Genomic DNA, 17,281 nt, shown 5'->3' on the forward strand with positions numbered 1-17,281 from the left:
CACGTACCTGGAAGCTTCCTGATACATTGTTATGTCTTGGCACACTGGTGAAAAGCTACTCATCTGCCCCAGCCAGTCATACTCTTGGGTGTACAGTGGCACCCAGGAGTGAACTGTGAACCTGATATCCATCTTGCTGTCAAGAAACTCCCTAGAAGGAGAGAGAAGCCATGATAAAAGACTGAAAATTAGAAATAACAAAAAGAAGAGTTACAACATGCTTCCCCTGGTTTCTTCATGCCCTCTAGTGTGGGGCGAGAGGGTCTCGGAGTACTAGTTTCTTTAGGAATAGACCTGCCTTTCAGGCCTCCAGGCTTCAGGGAGGGTGTTAGTCCTTAGTAAGCCTAGATCATCTTGGCTTGCAGGATGTAGTATGATCTGGAGCAGATGACCAAGATAAATCACCTCCTAAAATATTCGGTGGCAAATCCTTGAACTCATCCCTGGTCTGCTTACCCTTTTCTCTCTTGAGAAGAAAGAAGAAAGAGATCAGAATAGTTTTTTGTAAATTAGTGTAACACCAAAGTTTATAAGAAATCAGCATAAAGGACTCAAAAAAAAAGAAAAATAAGAAATCAGCATAAAGGACTCAAAAAAAATGAAATAAACTATACTTTGATTTGATTTGCTTTTTATAGAACTTGACAGAGCTGGGTGAGCTTCAGTTCAGTTCAGTCACTCAGTTGTGTCTGACTCTTTGCGACCCCATGGACTGCAGAGCGTGACTTAGAGCTGTGCTATTCAGATTGTAGCCCAGTGAATAGATGAATGCTAGTTTGCAAACTTGCTTGTTTGTGGTGAGTACAGAAATTGAGACTAAGTGCTTAGAGACTCTACAAGTAATTTGACATTTTTATCGTATTTTACAAATGTATTGGTCTGTAATGGATTGGGAGTTTAAAAAGACAACAAAAAACTGGTTCTTCACCACAAGTAGTTTTGAGAAGTACTGGCTTACTTAGTGTGTCAAAGTGAAATAGAGCTTCAGTCTTCTTGTCTGTAGAATCAGATTTATAATGCCTACCTCAAATTGTTTTGAGCTACTTGACGTTAAATAATATCTTGGATACTTATGTGCCTGCCACTGTGCACTGTACATGTGTTATCTTACTTAATTCTCACTGCAACACTCAAGTAAGTTTTGTTATTATCCTGATTTTTCTGGGACTTGGATAGGTTGAGGACTTGTCAGAAGTCCAGCTCTATAGTAAGTGTGTAGTTGGGATGTCAATGGAAGCTAGCGCTCTTGACTGTTATGCCGTGTTCTGTGCAAAGAGCCTGGCGCGCGGGAGGGCTCCCTGTCATTCCACTTTCTCGACTTCACTGAAGACCTGCTTTCTCATTCCATCACTGACGCTAACTTATTTTGTGACCTTGGTTAAGTCACTTCTTTAAACCTTAATTATCTCATCTACCCTCAGTGCTAGGGACTATGTTTTATTCGTTTTTGGCTCCCCAGCATTTAGTTGGACAGGGCTTAGCATAGAATGGGTATTGAGTACTGAGGCAATTGATTGTACTAGATGATCTCTAAGGTTTTTTTAGTCTCTACTCTGAACATCATAGCTGTTTTATCCCCTTCCCCTTGAACATTGTATTCCCTACCTACTCCACCAGCAGCATGACCTTATTTATTTCCTCATGTCTGTCTGTCTCAGACAGTCTTGATTCTGGGTACTTTGAGACAGCCCACATGACTTTTTGAAATGTGTCTAGGATAAACCCACCAGGGATAACACAAGTATGGAGTAGAGGGGCTGACTCTCAAAAGTCAGGAACCTGCTCTTCCTCCATTCTTAGCCTGTGAAGTCTGGGCCTAGGGCAGCTCTGCTGGCAGTCCTGCCAGGTCTGAGTAATGGCTGCAGCCTGGAGCAGGGTTTTCCATGGACTTTGTCGGGGTCTCCAGTAATTGGAACATGGCACCTTCCGCCTTGTAATGGATGGCAGAGTGAGAGGGGCATTTGTCACTGCCTGACTTCCCTGCGGGAAAGAAGCTCATAAGTCACAGCTGACAAACCCTTTGATGACTTTTAAACTTCATTTACAGAAAAGAATAGCTATAATCAACCAACAGCAAGCAGTGACTAATCTTGCCACATTATCACTGTGAGGAGTCGGCCCCTTAAGGTGTGAGGAGGGGGAGGAGTCCATCCCCCAGGCTCGCAGTAAGTGCTTATTGGCTCTTGGACTTGAGAGTGTGCCCTTAGCAAGGCTTCATGAGTTTCTCCCCAAAGGATCAGAAGATGTTAGAAACTGATGTCTTGGCAGGTACAGTGGACGCTTACACAAAGCCATTCTGGGCCAAGGTTGAGAGCACTAGCCCTTGTCTCATACAGACTGGTCTCAGCTCTGCCATATCCTAGCTTGTGTAGGGCTAAGCTCCAACCCTTAGTTTACTCATTGGTGAAATGGACACAATATATACCACCTCCCTCAGCAGAAGATGTAGTACAATACCTAGCATGTAGTAAGTGCTCAGCAAATATTGGTAATGATTAACTGTGGAAGGGCCCTTTGTGGTCACATGCTCCCAAACTCACGGTCATATGACATATCAGCCACAAAGCCAGGGCCAGTCTTCCTGTTGGGGGTTGGAGAGAATGACCTCTATGGCAAAAATAAAGAAGTTGACAATCATTTGTAGCCCCCCAACTCTTAACTTGGGATTGGTGGGCTAAGTTTGTACCTCCCCACTCTTTGTTGCCTTTCTCCCGGTAGCTCTAAGAGCTGCTTGTCACAAATGCTAAACCTCAGCCTAAGGCCATAGGCAGGGTTGGAAGTTAAGAGTACAAGATGGGGGGGCATTCATACTCAGACCACACTGTGGGGAGAGATGGCTGAGTCCCCAGCTCTACCTTCTGTTTCTGCTTTGGGATCTCCCTTCACTGCCTAAGAGATGCTCATACAGGTGTTGGAGTGTAAGACTAGAGACCTCATGGTGGGACTCAGAGGTGAGTCAGTGGTTCAGCAAGGCCTGAAACTCCTCCCACCGGTGTTCTTTCTTCTCCCAGGCCCATAGAGTCATGGGGGAGGGGACACTCTTACAAAGTTTCTAGGTTTGGTCCAAGATAGTAGGACAGGGGAGAGAGCATGCCCTTTACCCCTGACTATCTTATTCTCAGGTTAAGAGTTGGAACATTGGGAGACAACGTGGGTGTCAGACTTTAGAGCTGGAAGGTGGAGGATCCAGACTGCCAGGCTAGATTCATCTCTGCACAGGACATTTGGGCATTTGTGTTTCTTTTGTAAACATCTCCTGGTCACAGCTGTTATATTGGGCACTTGCCACATATTGGTCTAATCCTGGGAGGTTGGTACAATTCCCATTTTGCAGTTGAGGAATCTGAGGCCCAGAGAGGATAAAGGACATCACCAAGTTTATATCTTGTAAGTGGTAAGGCTACCGTTGAAACCAGTCCTCTCTGATTGCAGAGCCTGCGCTGTTTCTACTATTTCATGTGCAGTGTTTTGCTTTTAGGAAGCGGTCAAGGAACAGATACCTAGAGAGAAGGCTTTCTTAAATAGCAAGTAGAGGACAAGGCCTGTGGGCACTGTTTCCCAGCACCTAGTGAAGGGGTTAGGAGTTCGATAATAATAGAAATAAGTGTAATCCCCTGTTTGTCTACAGTATGTTACAGAGGCAATAGAGAACTTTCACATCATATTGGATTTGAAAGGTAATCAGGAAAAAGATGATTTCTGTTTTTAGAATAAGGATGACAAGGCTCCGAGAAATCTCATGACTTGTTGCAGGTTACGTGACTGAGCCGCAGAACCAAGCCTCGTGGACATGTAACCTAGACCCCTTACACTCCCACCCATCCCAGGAGCCCTCAGTGTTCAGCTTGATGGGAGCTAGGATTTCTCATGGGAGTGGGAATGGTCAGGAACTAGAGAGCACTCCTTGGAAAATTATTCCTATCTGGCCAGTAATGATCATTTGGGCAGTGATAATGAGCTGAGGCCTGGTGAGTTTAATGAGATTAATAGATGCTCTGTCATCCCTAGCTGCCTGGTAACCAGAAGGCTCTGGACCAAAGAGGCCCTGGGTACTGATCAGTACAATTGCTTGGCTTTCTCCAGAAATAGTCTCCCCATCACTGATAGCTGCTTTCCTTCAGAGTCACCCAGATGTCTCCAGGTTTATCTAAGGGCAGAGGTCTGCCCACAGGCTGGTGTGACCACTCATCTCCAGTCTTGGGAATAAGGCTGGAGCTGTCCCGCAGAACTGGCCTAGACAGAGGCTGTAAGTAGCACTGGGTGGATGGGGGTGAGTGATGGCGGAGGGTGGGGGGTGGTGGTGGAGGTAAGGACCACGAGCAGTGGAGATCCAGTGCTGAGGAGGATTTATAGAGTTGGGGAAGGGACTGTTCGGATGGTTGTGTGCCTCAGAGGTCAGGCTGAAGGCTGGGTCCTGGTAGGCAGCACTGAGAGGCTCGGTAAGGCAGAGCCAGAGTGCTTGGGCCAGTAGAGACAGTGGCAGGCAGAGTGTCCCACGGGAAGCCTGGATTCAAGTCCCAGCTACTCCCTTCACCAACAGGGGACCTTAAGTAAGTCATGTATCTTTGCTGATCGTCAGCTTTTCCATCTATAAAATGGGACTAACAGTGTCAGGACCAAGAATAGGAACTGGCTTTCTTCACTAAAATCCTATGCAGATGGGAGGCATTGTAGTAGAAAAGGGAAAAGGGTAAGGACCAAGGAGAGGATGTGACCAGCTCAGGGTGACACATTCTCACCATGGGAATCAATACCCAAGGCATCTCTGTGCACAGGTTTTTTGGAGTCAGACCTGGGTGCAGGTCTGGTTTTGTTCTGTTAACCAGTTACATTGTCTCTCTGAGCTTCTTTTCCTATCTAAATGACCTCCTCATAGGACTGTTGTGAGAGTTAAGTAAGGTGAGACATGTAAAGTCTCTTGACAGCTTGCAGTCAGTAATTAGAGGCTATTCTTAATGTGATGCCCCTCTGGGTGGTTCAGAGGTGCAGGTACTTTTTAGGGCTTTTCTGCCTTTGCAAAGCTCTGGCACTTTACCACCTTTAGGCTTGACTCTTCCACAATACAGCTTCCATCTGAAATGTTTCATCTGGGAAAAACGATTTGTTTTTTGCCAAATTTCCTCTGTTCTTATTAGCCTAGAGGAGCAAGCCCGTCCCTTTGAGCTGTAAATTGCATTTCAAAACCTGTGTTCCTGGTGGGTTTTAATAGCTTAAGGGCCCAGCTTTTATGCAGCAGTTGTTTCAGCAGGTAAAGGTGAAGATGTTTATTTGGGAGCCAGTCTGCAGTTTTCTCACACATAGCATTTCTACATTGTCTCTTCCAAGCTCCTCAATATCCTGGGGGCTTGTCTCTCAGCAGCTCAGAAGGAACAATGAAATATAAGAACCCAAGACGTAGAGTCAGAGGGACCCATGGGGTTCTTGGCCCTGCTGCTCACTGGCTATGGCATCCTGGTCAGGTCCATTCCCCTCTCTTCCTCAGAATAAGGGCATATGAGCTCCATGCTCACTAAAGTCCCTGCTAATCTGACATTGCAGAAGTCTCTGGAAACAAGCTGGGTTCTTGACTCCATCCCCACCCCACCCCCAACCGGACTCCCCCACACCTCCAAGAACAATCCCTCTCCCCACCTCTCCTTAGCTCATTGCTAAGCATGGGGCCTCTGAGGCTGCAAACACCTTGCTTTCAATTACACAGCTAATCTGTGAGGCAGAGCTTGGCCCAGGGGGGGAAATAGCTTATCAAGTCAAGCAGCTTCTGCTGAATAGGATGTCGGTATTTTCTAGGGCTCCCACTCTTAACCTAGTGGGAAGCCTGGAAGAGCCAAGATAGAATTGTGTGGAGAGGATTGAGTTGGGGATATTGGTGTGTGGACCAGGGTGTTTGTGTCCTAGGCTAGAAAAAGGTGCCTGAGAATCTCAGTCTCATGTACTCTCCCCCTCGTCTTTGCCCATTTAAGGGCCACCGTGAGCCCTTCTCACCACCTTCTGGATTATCATCCTCACTGCTTCCTCCTAACATTCATTGAGCATTTACTGTGCAACTTTGTCAGGCTTGCCTCTGACATTTACAAGGTAGAACAGGAGTACAGATGGAGATCCACATACCATGTGTCTAAACATTCAAAGGTTATAACTTATAAATGAGGCTAACAAATTGGTATGTTCATAACACCCTGGAAGACCATATCTGATTTTGGGATTTTGTACCTGAACCTGGCAGTTTCAGGAGAGCTAGTCTCAGCACACTTCGTTTTCATTTTGCACCCCCAACTCCATTCTTCTGAACCCCCAAAGATACCTGCCCTTTGAGATTATGTACAACAGCAGCACAGTTCTGCCCTCTGAAGCGTGTGTAGACCTTGAAAGCAGATTGGGAATACAGCCTGGAACATGCTTCAGGCAGACATTTCTCCTTGACTTTGCAGAGCAGCCACATATGTACATTTCCTAAGTCTCTGCTCTGTGGATCAGAAAACTGACCCCTGTTTGATAATGCTTCTGACCTCTTCTCCTTGGCATTGTACAGAATGTGTTCCAGTTTGACCTTGACTGTCAGCTAGAATGAGCCCCTAAATGGCTGTGTTAGTAGAACAGAGATGCTCCAACTAGTCAGAGTAAATTTTTCATATAAAGAGCTTCAGAGTTTGTAAAGTCCTTCTGTATACATTGTCCCAAACCCTAGGTGATGAGAGCAAGGACTGGGTAGAGCCAAACCCAGAGGACTTGGCTCACCAGCCAAGGGATGAATGCTGATCCCGCTATAGCACCAAGCAGAGGCGCACAACAGTGTTTCCTGTTTAGTAGCAGCAGAGATCATTAACAGTGCTGAACAGGAAGAAGCCTGCGGGGACCCAGCTATGGTCCAGTCCCTGCCAGGTAACTGGCAGGAGCAGCAGTCACCAGTAGACCTCCGAACTGTCATCCCGCCTGCCCATCTTTCTGTCTTGGTCCACACACCTGACCTGGTTAGCTCCCTCCAGCCAAAAGCAGGTGGCATCTCCCTGGGCCAAAACTTCATGACTTTGAGCTGAACCAACGGGGAGAGTTATCTGATGCTCATGGAGGAGCCCCACAGATTTCTTATATACTCGTGGATGTGCAAGGAATTAACCTTTGAACTTTGAACCTGGCTTGTCATCCAGGTAGGAGAGGGATTGTCTGAGAACTGTGAGGTGGAACCCACATACATTGAGCATTTCCTTCTTCATACAAACAGTATGCTAAGTGTTTTCGTGGGCAATCTCTTATGTGTCCCTCACTGGTTAGGTTAATACATATTGATGCTTGGACGCAAAGGCAAACTGATTAACAGGAGTCTGTCCTTCCAGGCTAGTTCCAAAGCTGGCATCAGGCTCTTCATCAGTAGCAGTGCCCTCTCAGCCCATCTCCTGTGATGATGCACACTCGACCCCAGCATATCCTTGCTACTGTAAGAACTACCGCAGGAGCAGGTTCTTCCCCAGAATCTCTGAAGCCCAGCTTGTGGTTTCCTTGCAAACAGTGCCATCTGCTGGTCAGAAAGTGCCAACTTTTAAGCTGGGAGGGTTGATGAGAAAGGGCCTTCTACCCTACTGGGACAAAAGATACAGATCTCCCAGCTTATACTCAGGTCCTCTCTAATTCACTAAAAAGAAGTTCCCTCTTCCCCCCAAATATTAAGTAAAGAGGCAGGTGTTTATGGTTAGTTAAAGCTGATTTATGCACACTGGTTGGTGGTTCTTTAGCACTGTATCCAATAGTTTTAGGGTCAGATTCAAGATAGGAGTGTTCCAAAAGGGAGTTGCACCAACCCATGCCAGTGAGCAGAACACTGGGCCAGGAATATAAATGCCAAGGCCTTTCCTACTGGAACTGAACCTCCTTTTCCCTTTCCCTTTGGAGCCTGTGCCTAGATTCTAACCTGTCCAGAAAGGGGAGTAGGAGAGATTTGTACAACCCTTTGGGATAAAAAACATTGCCTGAGTGTAGAGAGCAAAGAGCAGCGAAAGTATCATCTGTAAGCAAAGAGAACAGAATTTGAATAGTAAGTGTAAAATGGATAACTCCAAAAATTAATTTGTTAAAAACAATACTCAGGTAAATGTGCTGACTTACTGTAGTACAGTCGACCCTTAGTACAGGGTTTAACTCGTGTTTAATTTACAGCCTGCCTCCTCCGTATCCACAGTTCTTCCACACCTGTGGATTCAACCAACCACAGGAACCGTGGGCCATGGGCAAGTATTGCAATATTTACTATTGAAAAACATTTACATAAAATGGACCCATGCAGTTGAAACCCATAATTGGTTCAACTATATTTAACTTGGTTTTGGCACTGGGAAGGAGAGTGATAAATTTTGATACAAATGGGCTTTATGGACCGGTGACCTGGGTTTGAATGCCTATTCCTGGCAGGTTAATGAACTTGCTGGAGTCTGTTTTTGTAAAATATGAATGATAACGATACCACTTATGGAGTCTTGTAATTATTCAGTATTGCACGCCACCCTTAGTGCTCAGTGAGGTTTAAGTCGCTTTTTTAAAATGGCTGGTTCCAATAAAGACAGCCATGGTCCATGTCTGGATCAGACTGTACATAATATGATACTGTTTTAGGGCAAACATTACTTGCAATTACCCCGTGACCTTTTTGCTGTGGTTCTACATTGAAGGAACAGAAGAAAAACTGGAAGATCTTCAAATTTAGATCCTGCAAGGGGTAACATTCAAAATTAGCATTAAACGAGTGGGTTTGAAAGAACGGAAGTCAACATGACACTTCTGTAATGTTATAAACCAATGTGTAACCTTAATTAAAAAAGAATTGAGTCAAGCAGACAGGGTTCAAATTCCTGTCCTGTTATTCACTGGCATTGTGACCTCTGACTGCATTTCCTCCCATGTAAAATGTCCTGGTTCTGCTCATCACGTCAGCATCATATAATAGAACATAGGTAAAGCACCTGTATGAGGTCACCAGCCAGTGAAACGAGCACAGGTGGGGAGGCTGGATGTGACAGGGGCATGTGTGTAGGAAGGAACAAAGCCATGCAGTGTACAAGCCAGGTTGTGGGTCATGAGCAGCGCATGAACCCAACTCAGATCCCAGCCTCACAGTGGCTTTCTTTCTTCAGGTGGCCAACATGTCCTTGAAGATCCAGACGAGCAACGTAACCAACAAGAATGACCCCAAATCCATCAACTCTCGGGTTTTCATTGGAAACCTCAACACAGCTGTAGTGAAGAAGTCAGATGTGGAGACCATCTTTTCCAAGTATGGCCGTGTGGCCGGCTGTTCTGTGCACAAGGGCTATGCCTTTGTCCAATATGCCAATGAGCGCCATGCCCGGGCAGCTGTGGTGGGAGAGAATGGGCGAGTGCTGGCCGGCCAGACCCTGGGTAAGCACCTCTTCATGGCCCTGCCCCGGGATTTCTCCTGGACAGGTGCTGACCCACGTTCTTTAGCTCCCCTCTTAGCCCGTTTTCTGTCTTGTCCCCCATAACCCACTACCCCTGTCTGAGATGTTTTAACATAAATAGTTACTAAGTTAATTATGTTTAAGTTATGTAGTGCCTGTGTGGGAGAATTTTAGAAGTTTCAGGCAAACACTTCTGTCCCTGCTTTCACAGTGAAAGGGTTCCAGTTAAAATGCAGATTCCCCAGAGAAAGGGGAGAGTGGACTAGCACAGCCTCTTACATTGGGCTGCTTTTGGCTTGGGTTAGAACCCATTCTGAGAGCCAGGAGGAGGGGAGCATAAGGTGAAGCTTGGTCTTGGTGTTACATGCGTGTGATGTGGCCACATTGGAAGCATGTATAGTGTTTGTATATGTTCACTTACTTCTGTGTATTTGTGTATGTTTGAGAAGGGATATGTATATGTGTATTGCTAAATCTGTGGTATGTGTATGCAACTAGTCACGTGGAGAATATGTGGACACACACCTTACTTTCTGGGTATATATGTAGTGCCCAGCCAGCTTTTTTCCAAGTATCAGAATGTACTTGAGTGTGTGAGCAGATGTACATATATTCATTTACCAAGTGTTTATTGAGTTCCTGAGATTGTTGAACTCTACTCTAGACATAAAGATGTTCAGTGAAAGGTTGGTGTGAATGTGCTCATTTGCATATGGGCAGTTACGTTTAGGATGCTGGAGCCAAGTGTGAGTGACGTTGAGTGTGTGATCTTATTTCTTGGATACGTGGACATATGCCTGAGGGTGTGTGTTTGATGTCTGTGCTTATGTGAGAGAGCTTGGGAATGCATATAATTTGATGTACACTGTGTGTGCGTGTATGATTGTAAGCCTGCATATGTCTGAATGTATAAGAACATGTAAAGTTATGTGTATGTAATGTATGAGTCTTCTTTATGAAGACCTCTGTTGTCCATGTTAGGGAGTACAGTCCATGTGCATCTCGTGTAAACACTTACATTGCTGTACATGTCCATGGGGGTGATGGGTGTATGGGCACTGATAATACATCAGCATCTGACTCTGTCTCTTCCCTCCATATAGACATCAACATGGCTGGAGAGCCGAAGCCCAACAGACCCAAGGGGCTAAAGAGAGCAGCATCTGCCATATACAGGTGGGGCGCTCTGTCTTGTTTGTCTCTGTCTGGGTGGGATTGGTCCCTCTTTGCACAGAGGGAGATTTGGTGGTGATGGGATGCCAAGCCTAGAATTTGGGGAGGTGTTTGGAGATGAGGGCCTGTGGAGAGTGGGCTGAGTGGCCATCTCTAAGCCCCGGCCCTCTCCCCTTTGTTTCCCCAGTGGCTACAGCTTTGACTATGATTACTACCGGGACGACTTCTACGACAGGTGAGCGGGGGAGGGGCGTGCCCAGGCATGAAACAGCCAAGCTGGAAGGGTTCTGAGAGATTGCTGGTGCAGCCCACTCAGTCCTCCAAGTGGGAACTGAGGCCCAGAGTTGTGGATAGTCATCTTCCCAGGGCTGCTCCACAAGTTGGTGGCAGAGCTGGGACTAGGGTCCAGTTGTATAGGTGCCCAGGCCAGAGCTCTCCCCGGCCCACACTGTCTCCCAGCTCTCTGACTGCCCCTCTTCCTCCTGGTCCTGGGGTGAGACCTGATGGGACTGGCCAGCCAGGGGACATATACATGTAGCAAGTTGGAGCACAGGGCCAGGTGCGGGGAATTTGAGCCCTCACGCTGCTGTGCAGTTTCCTCATTAACTCCCTGAGTGTCCAGCCAGCTGAAGGCACCGCAGCACTCAGCCTGAGCTGCTTAGCCTTGTGTTTATACCCAGGGGGCCAGCCCTCCTTGGGAAGTCTGAATTAGTGCCTGGTAGGCTATGACCTACCCCCAAACCCACCCAGACCCCAACCTCCATGGCACCAGCCACATTCTTGTGGAAATCATGGTGGGGGCTGGCCCAAACTTCTCCTTCCACTTCTCTGTCTCCCTCCCACCCTCTCAGCCTTCCCCAGGCTGTCCAGGAAGAACAGAACCTCTCTGAGTCTCAGTTTTCTCACCTGAGAGAGGATTCAGGAGACAGTGCAGTGTGGTAGAAAGTGCCCTTGCCTGGGAGTCAGAAGACCTGGGTGCTGATCTCAGCTCTGCCACTGAAGGAGTTACGTGACTTTGGGCACATCCCCTCCCAGTCTGAAATGGGCTTGCATCAGGTGATCCCTCGGGGCTCTTCCAGCTCTGGGATTCTGTGGTTCAGAGATTCTGACCAAGGCCAGAGCCGCCCCCTCCCCTTAGGGGCAGAAATGCAGGGTCTGGGACTGGATCCATTCCCAGAGACTCTCCATCTCCAGCCATCGTCACCCCAGGGCAGGAGCTCCCTAAACAAAGGAGTTACCTAGGCATGGGTCATTGCATTGCCTCTTGTCGGCAGGTTTCCTGGCTGTCATCAGGACAGTGATGCTGCAGGGAGGTGGTAGGAGCAGCAGTGGTGGGAGAAACCCCTACTCAGTGTACGGGAGCCTCCTGCCTGATAAGGAAAAGAAGCCCTCCTGGAAAGGGCTGAGTGATGGCTTCGGGGGGCAGCATACTGTCTGGGACAGAGGGTCTGACTGAGCTGCTCAACCTTGATACTCCACTGGGCCTCCTGCCACCACCCCCCCACTCCCTAAGTGGAGTGAGAAGGATATGGTGGTTTGGGAGCCCAGAATGAGGAAAGGGGCTTGGAGTCCAGCCTCATGCCTCTGAGGTCATAGGCCCATTGAGTTGAGTGAGGGTCTCAGTACCCTAGCCTTTCACCTATCACAACTTTGTGTTTTAAACTAAGTTCTCTCATGTTCTGCCCTCACGGCAGTCTTGTGGGGATGTGGGAGGACAGAATCTGGGGTGGTCATCCTCCCTAGGCATGTGGGAAAACTGAGGCTCAGGCAGGTTGAGGAATTGACTCCCACTCCCACACCTCTGTCCAGCTGGGCATTTGTACTGCTTTAGGGATATTTGCAAACTCTGATCAGAGCTTAGGGTGCAAGTTGACTGAGCAGAAGGCAAGTCAGGTAGTTGAGCAGGCCTGGGCATTAGGGTGATCTAGGAAGTCTGTCTGGGGGCAGTTCTCAGTTTGTTCCTCTGTTGAATGGGGCTGTAAACCCCTGTCACCTCCCCTGCCCTTACTCAGTCTGGATGGTAGGAAAGGTGGTTGTAGTAAGGATCCCAGTAGCTGTTGAGGTCCAGAAAGGCCTTCCTTTTCACCCTCAGGACTTACTGGAAGCAGGCAAAGGTATGCAGTACAGGCTGCCCAGCCCTTCACCAGCCCTACATGTGTTGGTCTAAGGCCACAGTGCCCCCTGCTGGCCACAGGCCATGCTGCAGCCTCTGGCCCATTTGCTCTCACAGGCTCTTCGACTATCGGGGCCGCCTGTCACCAGTGCCAGTGCCCAGAGCAGTCCCTGTGAAGCGACCCCGGGTCACCGTCCCCTTGGTCCGACGTGTCAAAACCACCATACCTGTCAAGCTCTTTGCCCGCTCCACAGCCATCACCACCGGCACAGCCAAGATCAAGTGTGAGTGACTCTATCTTCTTCCTAGATAATTTTCATTTTGTCATTAGCAAAATAATAGAATCGCATTTTTTTACATTGGAAAATAGATAAAGGAACAAATCTCCCACAGTTCTGCTGCTCTAATACAACCAAGTGAGTATTTTCATGCATTTCTACGAGGAAAAGACTAACATTTGTGGAGGTGGGGCTGTGTCCAGTGCTGTGACTTGGAGTTCAGTGAGGAAATAGTGTCATCTTTTAGTTGGGACAAGGACAGGTCCACACAGGTTCGCTTCCCCACAGTCAGTCTGATCTGCACATGTGGTCAGGCACTCAGGAAATCTGATTGTAAAGCACTCACATTTACATATCTTGAAAGACAGATACCATCCTATAACATAGCAGAGAAACATGCTTGCTCAGGTGCCCACAGAGGTACACACCACACACCTCCATTTTATCCATCCCTGTCCCTTTCCTGGGGGTGGGGAGGAAATCCAGGCCGGTCACTGTAGGAATGGCCTCCAGAAAGTCTCGGGGGGTGCCGCAGGCAGCTCTGGCCTCTCCCTGGCCAGAAAAAGACCATGGATGAGGACCGTCTCTGCCATTGGCCTATCTTCCTGCTTGACAGAATGGGGCTAAGATCTAGTGTTAGCGTCAAGCTCCCAGCCCTCAGTTGACATCCCTGTACTTCCCTCCACTCTCAGTAAAGAGCAGTGAGCTGCAGACCATCAAGACAGAGCTGACCCAGATCAAGTCCAACATTGACGCCCTGCTGGGGCGCTTGGAGCAGATTGCCGAGGAGCAAAAGGCCAATCCAGGTCAGCTTCCAAGGGTCCTTGCCCAGATCAGTGAGCAGGGGCACAGGGCAGAGCGTGGGGAGGATGGTGCATGGGGCAGAGAAGGAGCTGTGGCCTCCGATCCCACCTGGACCCACCTTGCTGAGGCCTTGGTTCTACCAAGGTGCTCCCCTGGGCAGGTGCCCCAGGTTGAGTTTTATTCTCCCTTCCTCATCCCTTTCCCTGAAGATGGCAAAAAGAAGGGCGAGAGTAGCAGTGGCGGCGGCAGTGGTGGTGGCAGCGGCAGCAGCGGTACTGGTGGCAGCAGCCGGCCACCGGCCCCGCCGGAAGACACAGCTTCTGAGGCAGGCACGCCCCAGGGAGAAGCACAGGCGCGAGACGATGGCGATGAGGAGGGGCTGCTAACACACAGCGAGGAAGAGCTGGTGAGGGCCTGCCTTGGGGGGTGGCTGGGACTGGTCTGTGTACCTCTGGTTGCAGAAGGGCTGCAGGGAGTAGGGGGGGACCTCTTGACTGCTTGGTCGCCCTGTGCGCTCTGTCCTTCCTTGCCAGGGGTTCTAATCCTGTGAGGAAGAGGGGGAAATGAACAGAGAGTACTTAGCTCTTTCAGCTGTCAGTCAGAAACCCCACAGAAGACTGTGGTGGCCCTGTCTCTATCCCAAGGCCCATTCTAGACTCCATCTTCCACCTGAGTTGGAGAAGGGAAGAGTCAAGGGCTCATGGCCTGCAGAGTTCCAGGGAATAGGAGAGGGGGATTGCCTGGGGCAACCACAGGGAGTGCAGGGGTCTGCTCCACCTGAGAATTTTCTAAAAGCAATTGTTGCCTGAGCTTGACTCAGGCTGTCTCAGGATGGGGCTAGCAAGCTTCCTGTTTGGTATTGGAATTCTTCAGATTGAGGCAAGGAGCTCCTCTTAAGTTAGAAAGGTCGACCAGATTCTGAAGGCAAGGTGTGCCTACTACTCCTCTACTTCATACTTACTGAGCACCAGGCCCTGTAGTTCACAGTTTTTAACTTCATTTGACCTTAACAGTCGCCCTGCACTGTTCAAAGTTTTACTTTTGTTACATTTACCCCATGAAGAAACTGAAACTCGGAGTCAAGTACCTTGTCCCAGGGCTTTGTGGCTAATGAAGGTGGAGGCAGTATTGGAGCCTGGACTTGAGTGGGTTTTTATATGGCTGGGTCCTGGTATGAGGATAGATGGGTTTGTGGCCATAACAGTGGAGAGGTCTTCCTCGTGCCCAGCCTGTCTCTTCTTATTTGAACCTAGCCAGAGACCCCATTTTACTCTTTTCAGGCATAGTCTTCATAAAGGTCCTAATGAAGGCTTAGATGTTTCTAAGATGGGGAGCTCACCAGTCTACTAGGCTTTCGGTCTGCTCCAGTCTGAGAAGGTCTTTCTGTGGAGAATGTGTCACCTGCCATACCTAGAACTTCTTGACTGGTCCTTTCTCTATCCTGAGGGGCCCTCAGACTACCCTGTTGGAATCCTGAGGCAGCCTTATTTATTCATTTAGACTGGTCCTGTACCTATTCCCTTTGACTGTCCCTCCCCCTTTCCGAATGTGGTCTCCATATATGCTCTGGGCCCCAGGGCAGGACAGACTTGCCGTGAAGTGATGTGTGGTCCTTTGTTGTCTCCTCCTTTCAGGAGCATAGCCAGGACACAGACGCGGAGGATGGGGCCTTGCAGTAAGCAGGTATGGGGGTCCTGGTGGGGAAGGGTGAAGTAGAGGGCCTGCCATGAAGTAGACCTGGCAGGGTAGTGCTCTGTCCATCAATGAAGGCTCTCTGGTCCCCCGCCATCCTGCCATGCCCATTTGTGGTGGGGCTTGGTGGGTCGTGGATCAGGAATCATGGTTGGGCTAGCCAGGTCTACCCAACAGGAGTTCCTCAGCACGTGTCCAGCTGCGTTCCCTGTCCTCACTTGTAAGGAGCTCTGAGTCTAGTGGAGGAAGACAGACCATTACCACCCAGTGTGAGCAGAATGACAGGGACTGGAGAGGCAGTGGGTGAAAGAGGGGTACGGTGGAAGAGGTGATGTGTATCCGAGCCTGTTGAGGACTGAGGGAAAAGCACCTAAGGGAACACCTTTAGCAGGGGCAGAACACCTGCTGTCCTTGGTGTGTGGGAAATGGGCCAGTCTCCTGCAGCTGCAGTCCCAACTCTGCCCAGTAGGGACAGGGAGCTGCTCGTCCTCAGAGGGTGGTGATTATGCCAGCCTTAGGGGCTGGGGTTGGATCCTGTTGGGAGGAAGTGTCCTGTGTGTCCCAGCCCCACAGGGTTGTGATTGTGCCAGTGTAATAGATGTAGAGACTGACACGCTGAAGATGGCAAGTAGATAAAGCACATATCCCACAGGATCCCAAGGTGGTCATTGGTGGAGCCTAGATTCTAACCCATTGCTGTGTGGCCTCAAGGCTCACTCTCTGGTTGGTATTTACCACCCTGCTTTGCCCCACCCTAGAGGGAAGCCAGGCCACACCAGCTCTGCCCAGACTCTGCCCCATTCCTTTGGGGACCCTTTCCAGGGTATGACAGACTTGGGTGGAGGAAGGTCTCAAACAACAGAGATATCTTTATGCATGACACACTCGTGCTACGAGTGTGTGTATGTTCCACCATACCTTTAAGTTTAGGCAGTCTTTGTGATTTGTTTTACCTGGGAGGCTAAGTTGTACCTTGTTCAGCCAGTTTGAAGGAGAGGTGCTGGGGACTCAGGTGAGGACATGGAGGCTTAGGGAAGGAGGAGATTCACCCAAGGTTTCATGGCCAGAAAGTTAGGAAGCCAGAGTGAGGGCACAGGCATACCTGTGTCTGCAAAAGCAAGCGCCATTGCACTCTTGTCTTCCCAGCCCATGTTACCTAGAGCACAGAGGGGCTCTTCCTCTCAGCCTTAGTTCTCTCTTGTCTCTCTCAGTCTGACAGGAGCGATGGCCACCAGCAGGAGAAAGGCGTACACTGTACCAGGCCTCAAGCTGGGCACCCACCCCTGGATAGCACCCCCAGCGGGTCCCAGAGGAGAGCTGGCTGCAGGCACCACCTCCCTCACGTGTATCAGCCAGTGGCGCATTCTCTGCAGGTGGAGTTATCAGCATCCCTTCCTCACGTACCCTCCCTGTTGGCACTGCCCAGGCCAGAGGGCAGAGCACAGTCTCCCTATACTCTGCCTCCCTTCCCCAGGACATTCCCAGGCTTGGGGTTTTTCTATAGGTTTGGAGGGGGGTGGGGCCCACAGGGAGGGGACCTTGACAATAAAGAGATTGGATCCCAACTTGCTCTGAGATGGGATGGTTGTGTTTTTTTGTGAAGGAACCAAGGGCCTCCTGTCCAACCAGAAAGCAGGTCTGCTGCATGCCCTTCTGTTCTCCCCTTCACTCCTCCCTGCCAGAGAGTGTTGTCCAGGGTGCCAAATACTGATCTTTAGTGTCCATGGCTAAAACGGGGATTAAAATGACCAGTAGTGTTGTCGGGGAGGGTCAAATGTATCAGTGCCCACAAGAACACTGGTTGAAGTACCAAACGA

General features: G+C 49.1%; 1 protein-coding gene and 1 long non-coding RNA gene across 3 annotated transcripts in view; one reads left to right on the forward strand and one right to left on the reverse strand.

The window, feature by feature from the left end:
• Positions 1–231, reverse strand: part of LOC122681781 — a 33,099-nt gene extending 32,868 nt beyond the window's left edge. The window contains exon 1 of the long non-coding RNA XR_006337102.1: positions 8–231. This is a non-coding gene — a long non-coding RNA (uncharacterized LOC122681781). The remainder of the gene's footprint in view (positions 1–7) is intronic.
• RALY (RALY heterogeneous nuclear ribonucleoprotein) overlaps positions 1–17,039 on the forward strand; it is an 83,078-nt gene extending 66,039 nt beyond the window's left edge. The window contains exons 3-10 of one of the 2 annotated variants that reach the window (XM_043884200.1): positions 9,120–9,384; positions 10,508–10,580; positions 10,765–10,812; positions 12,808–12,974; positions 13,661–13,774; positions 13,982–14,178; positions 15,407–15,455; positions 16,676–17,039. In XM_043884200.1, coding sequence (XP_043740135.1) covers positions 9,129–9,384; positions 10,508–10,580; positions 10,765–10,812; positions 12,808–12,974; positions 13,661–13,774; positions 13,982–14,178; positions 15,407–15,451 — 900 coding nt within the window. In that variant the 5' untranslated portion in view covers positions 9,120–9,128 and the 3' untranslated portion in view covers positions 15,452–15,455; positions 16,676–17,039. The remainder of the gene's footprint in view (positions 1–9,119; positions 9,385–10,507; positions 10,581–10,764; positions 10,813–12,807; positions 12,975–13,660; positions 13,775–13,981; positions 14,179–15,406; positions 15,456–16,675) is intronic. The other variant, XM_043884201.1, reaches the window with a different exon arrangement.
• Positions 17,040–17,281: the final 242 nt, after the last annotated feature.

Source organism: Cervus elaphus, chromosome 23, assembly GCF_910594005.1.
Source record: "Cervus elaphus chromosome 23, mCerEla1.1, whole genome shotgun sequence".
Lineage (NCBI taxonomy): Eukaryota > Metazoa > Chordata > Mammalia > Artiodactyla > Cervidae > Cervus > Cervus elaphus.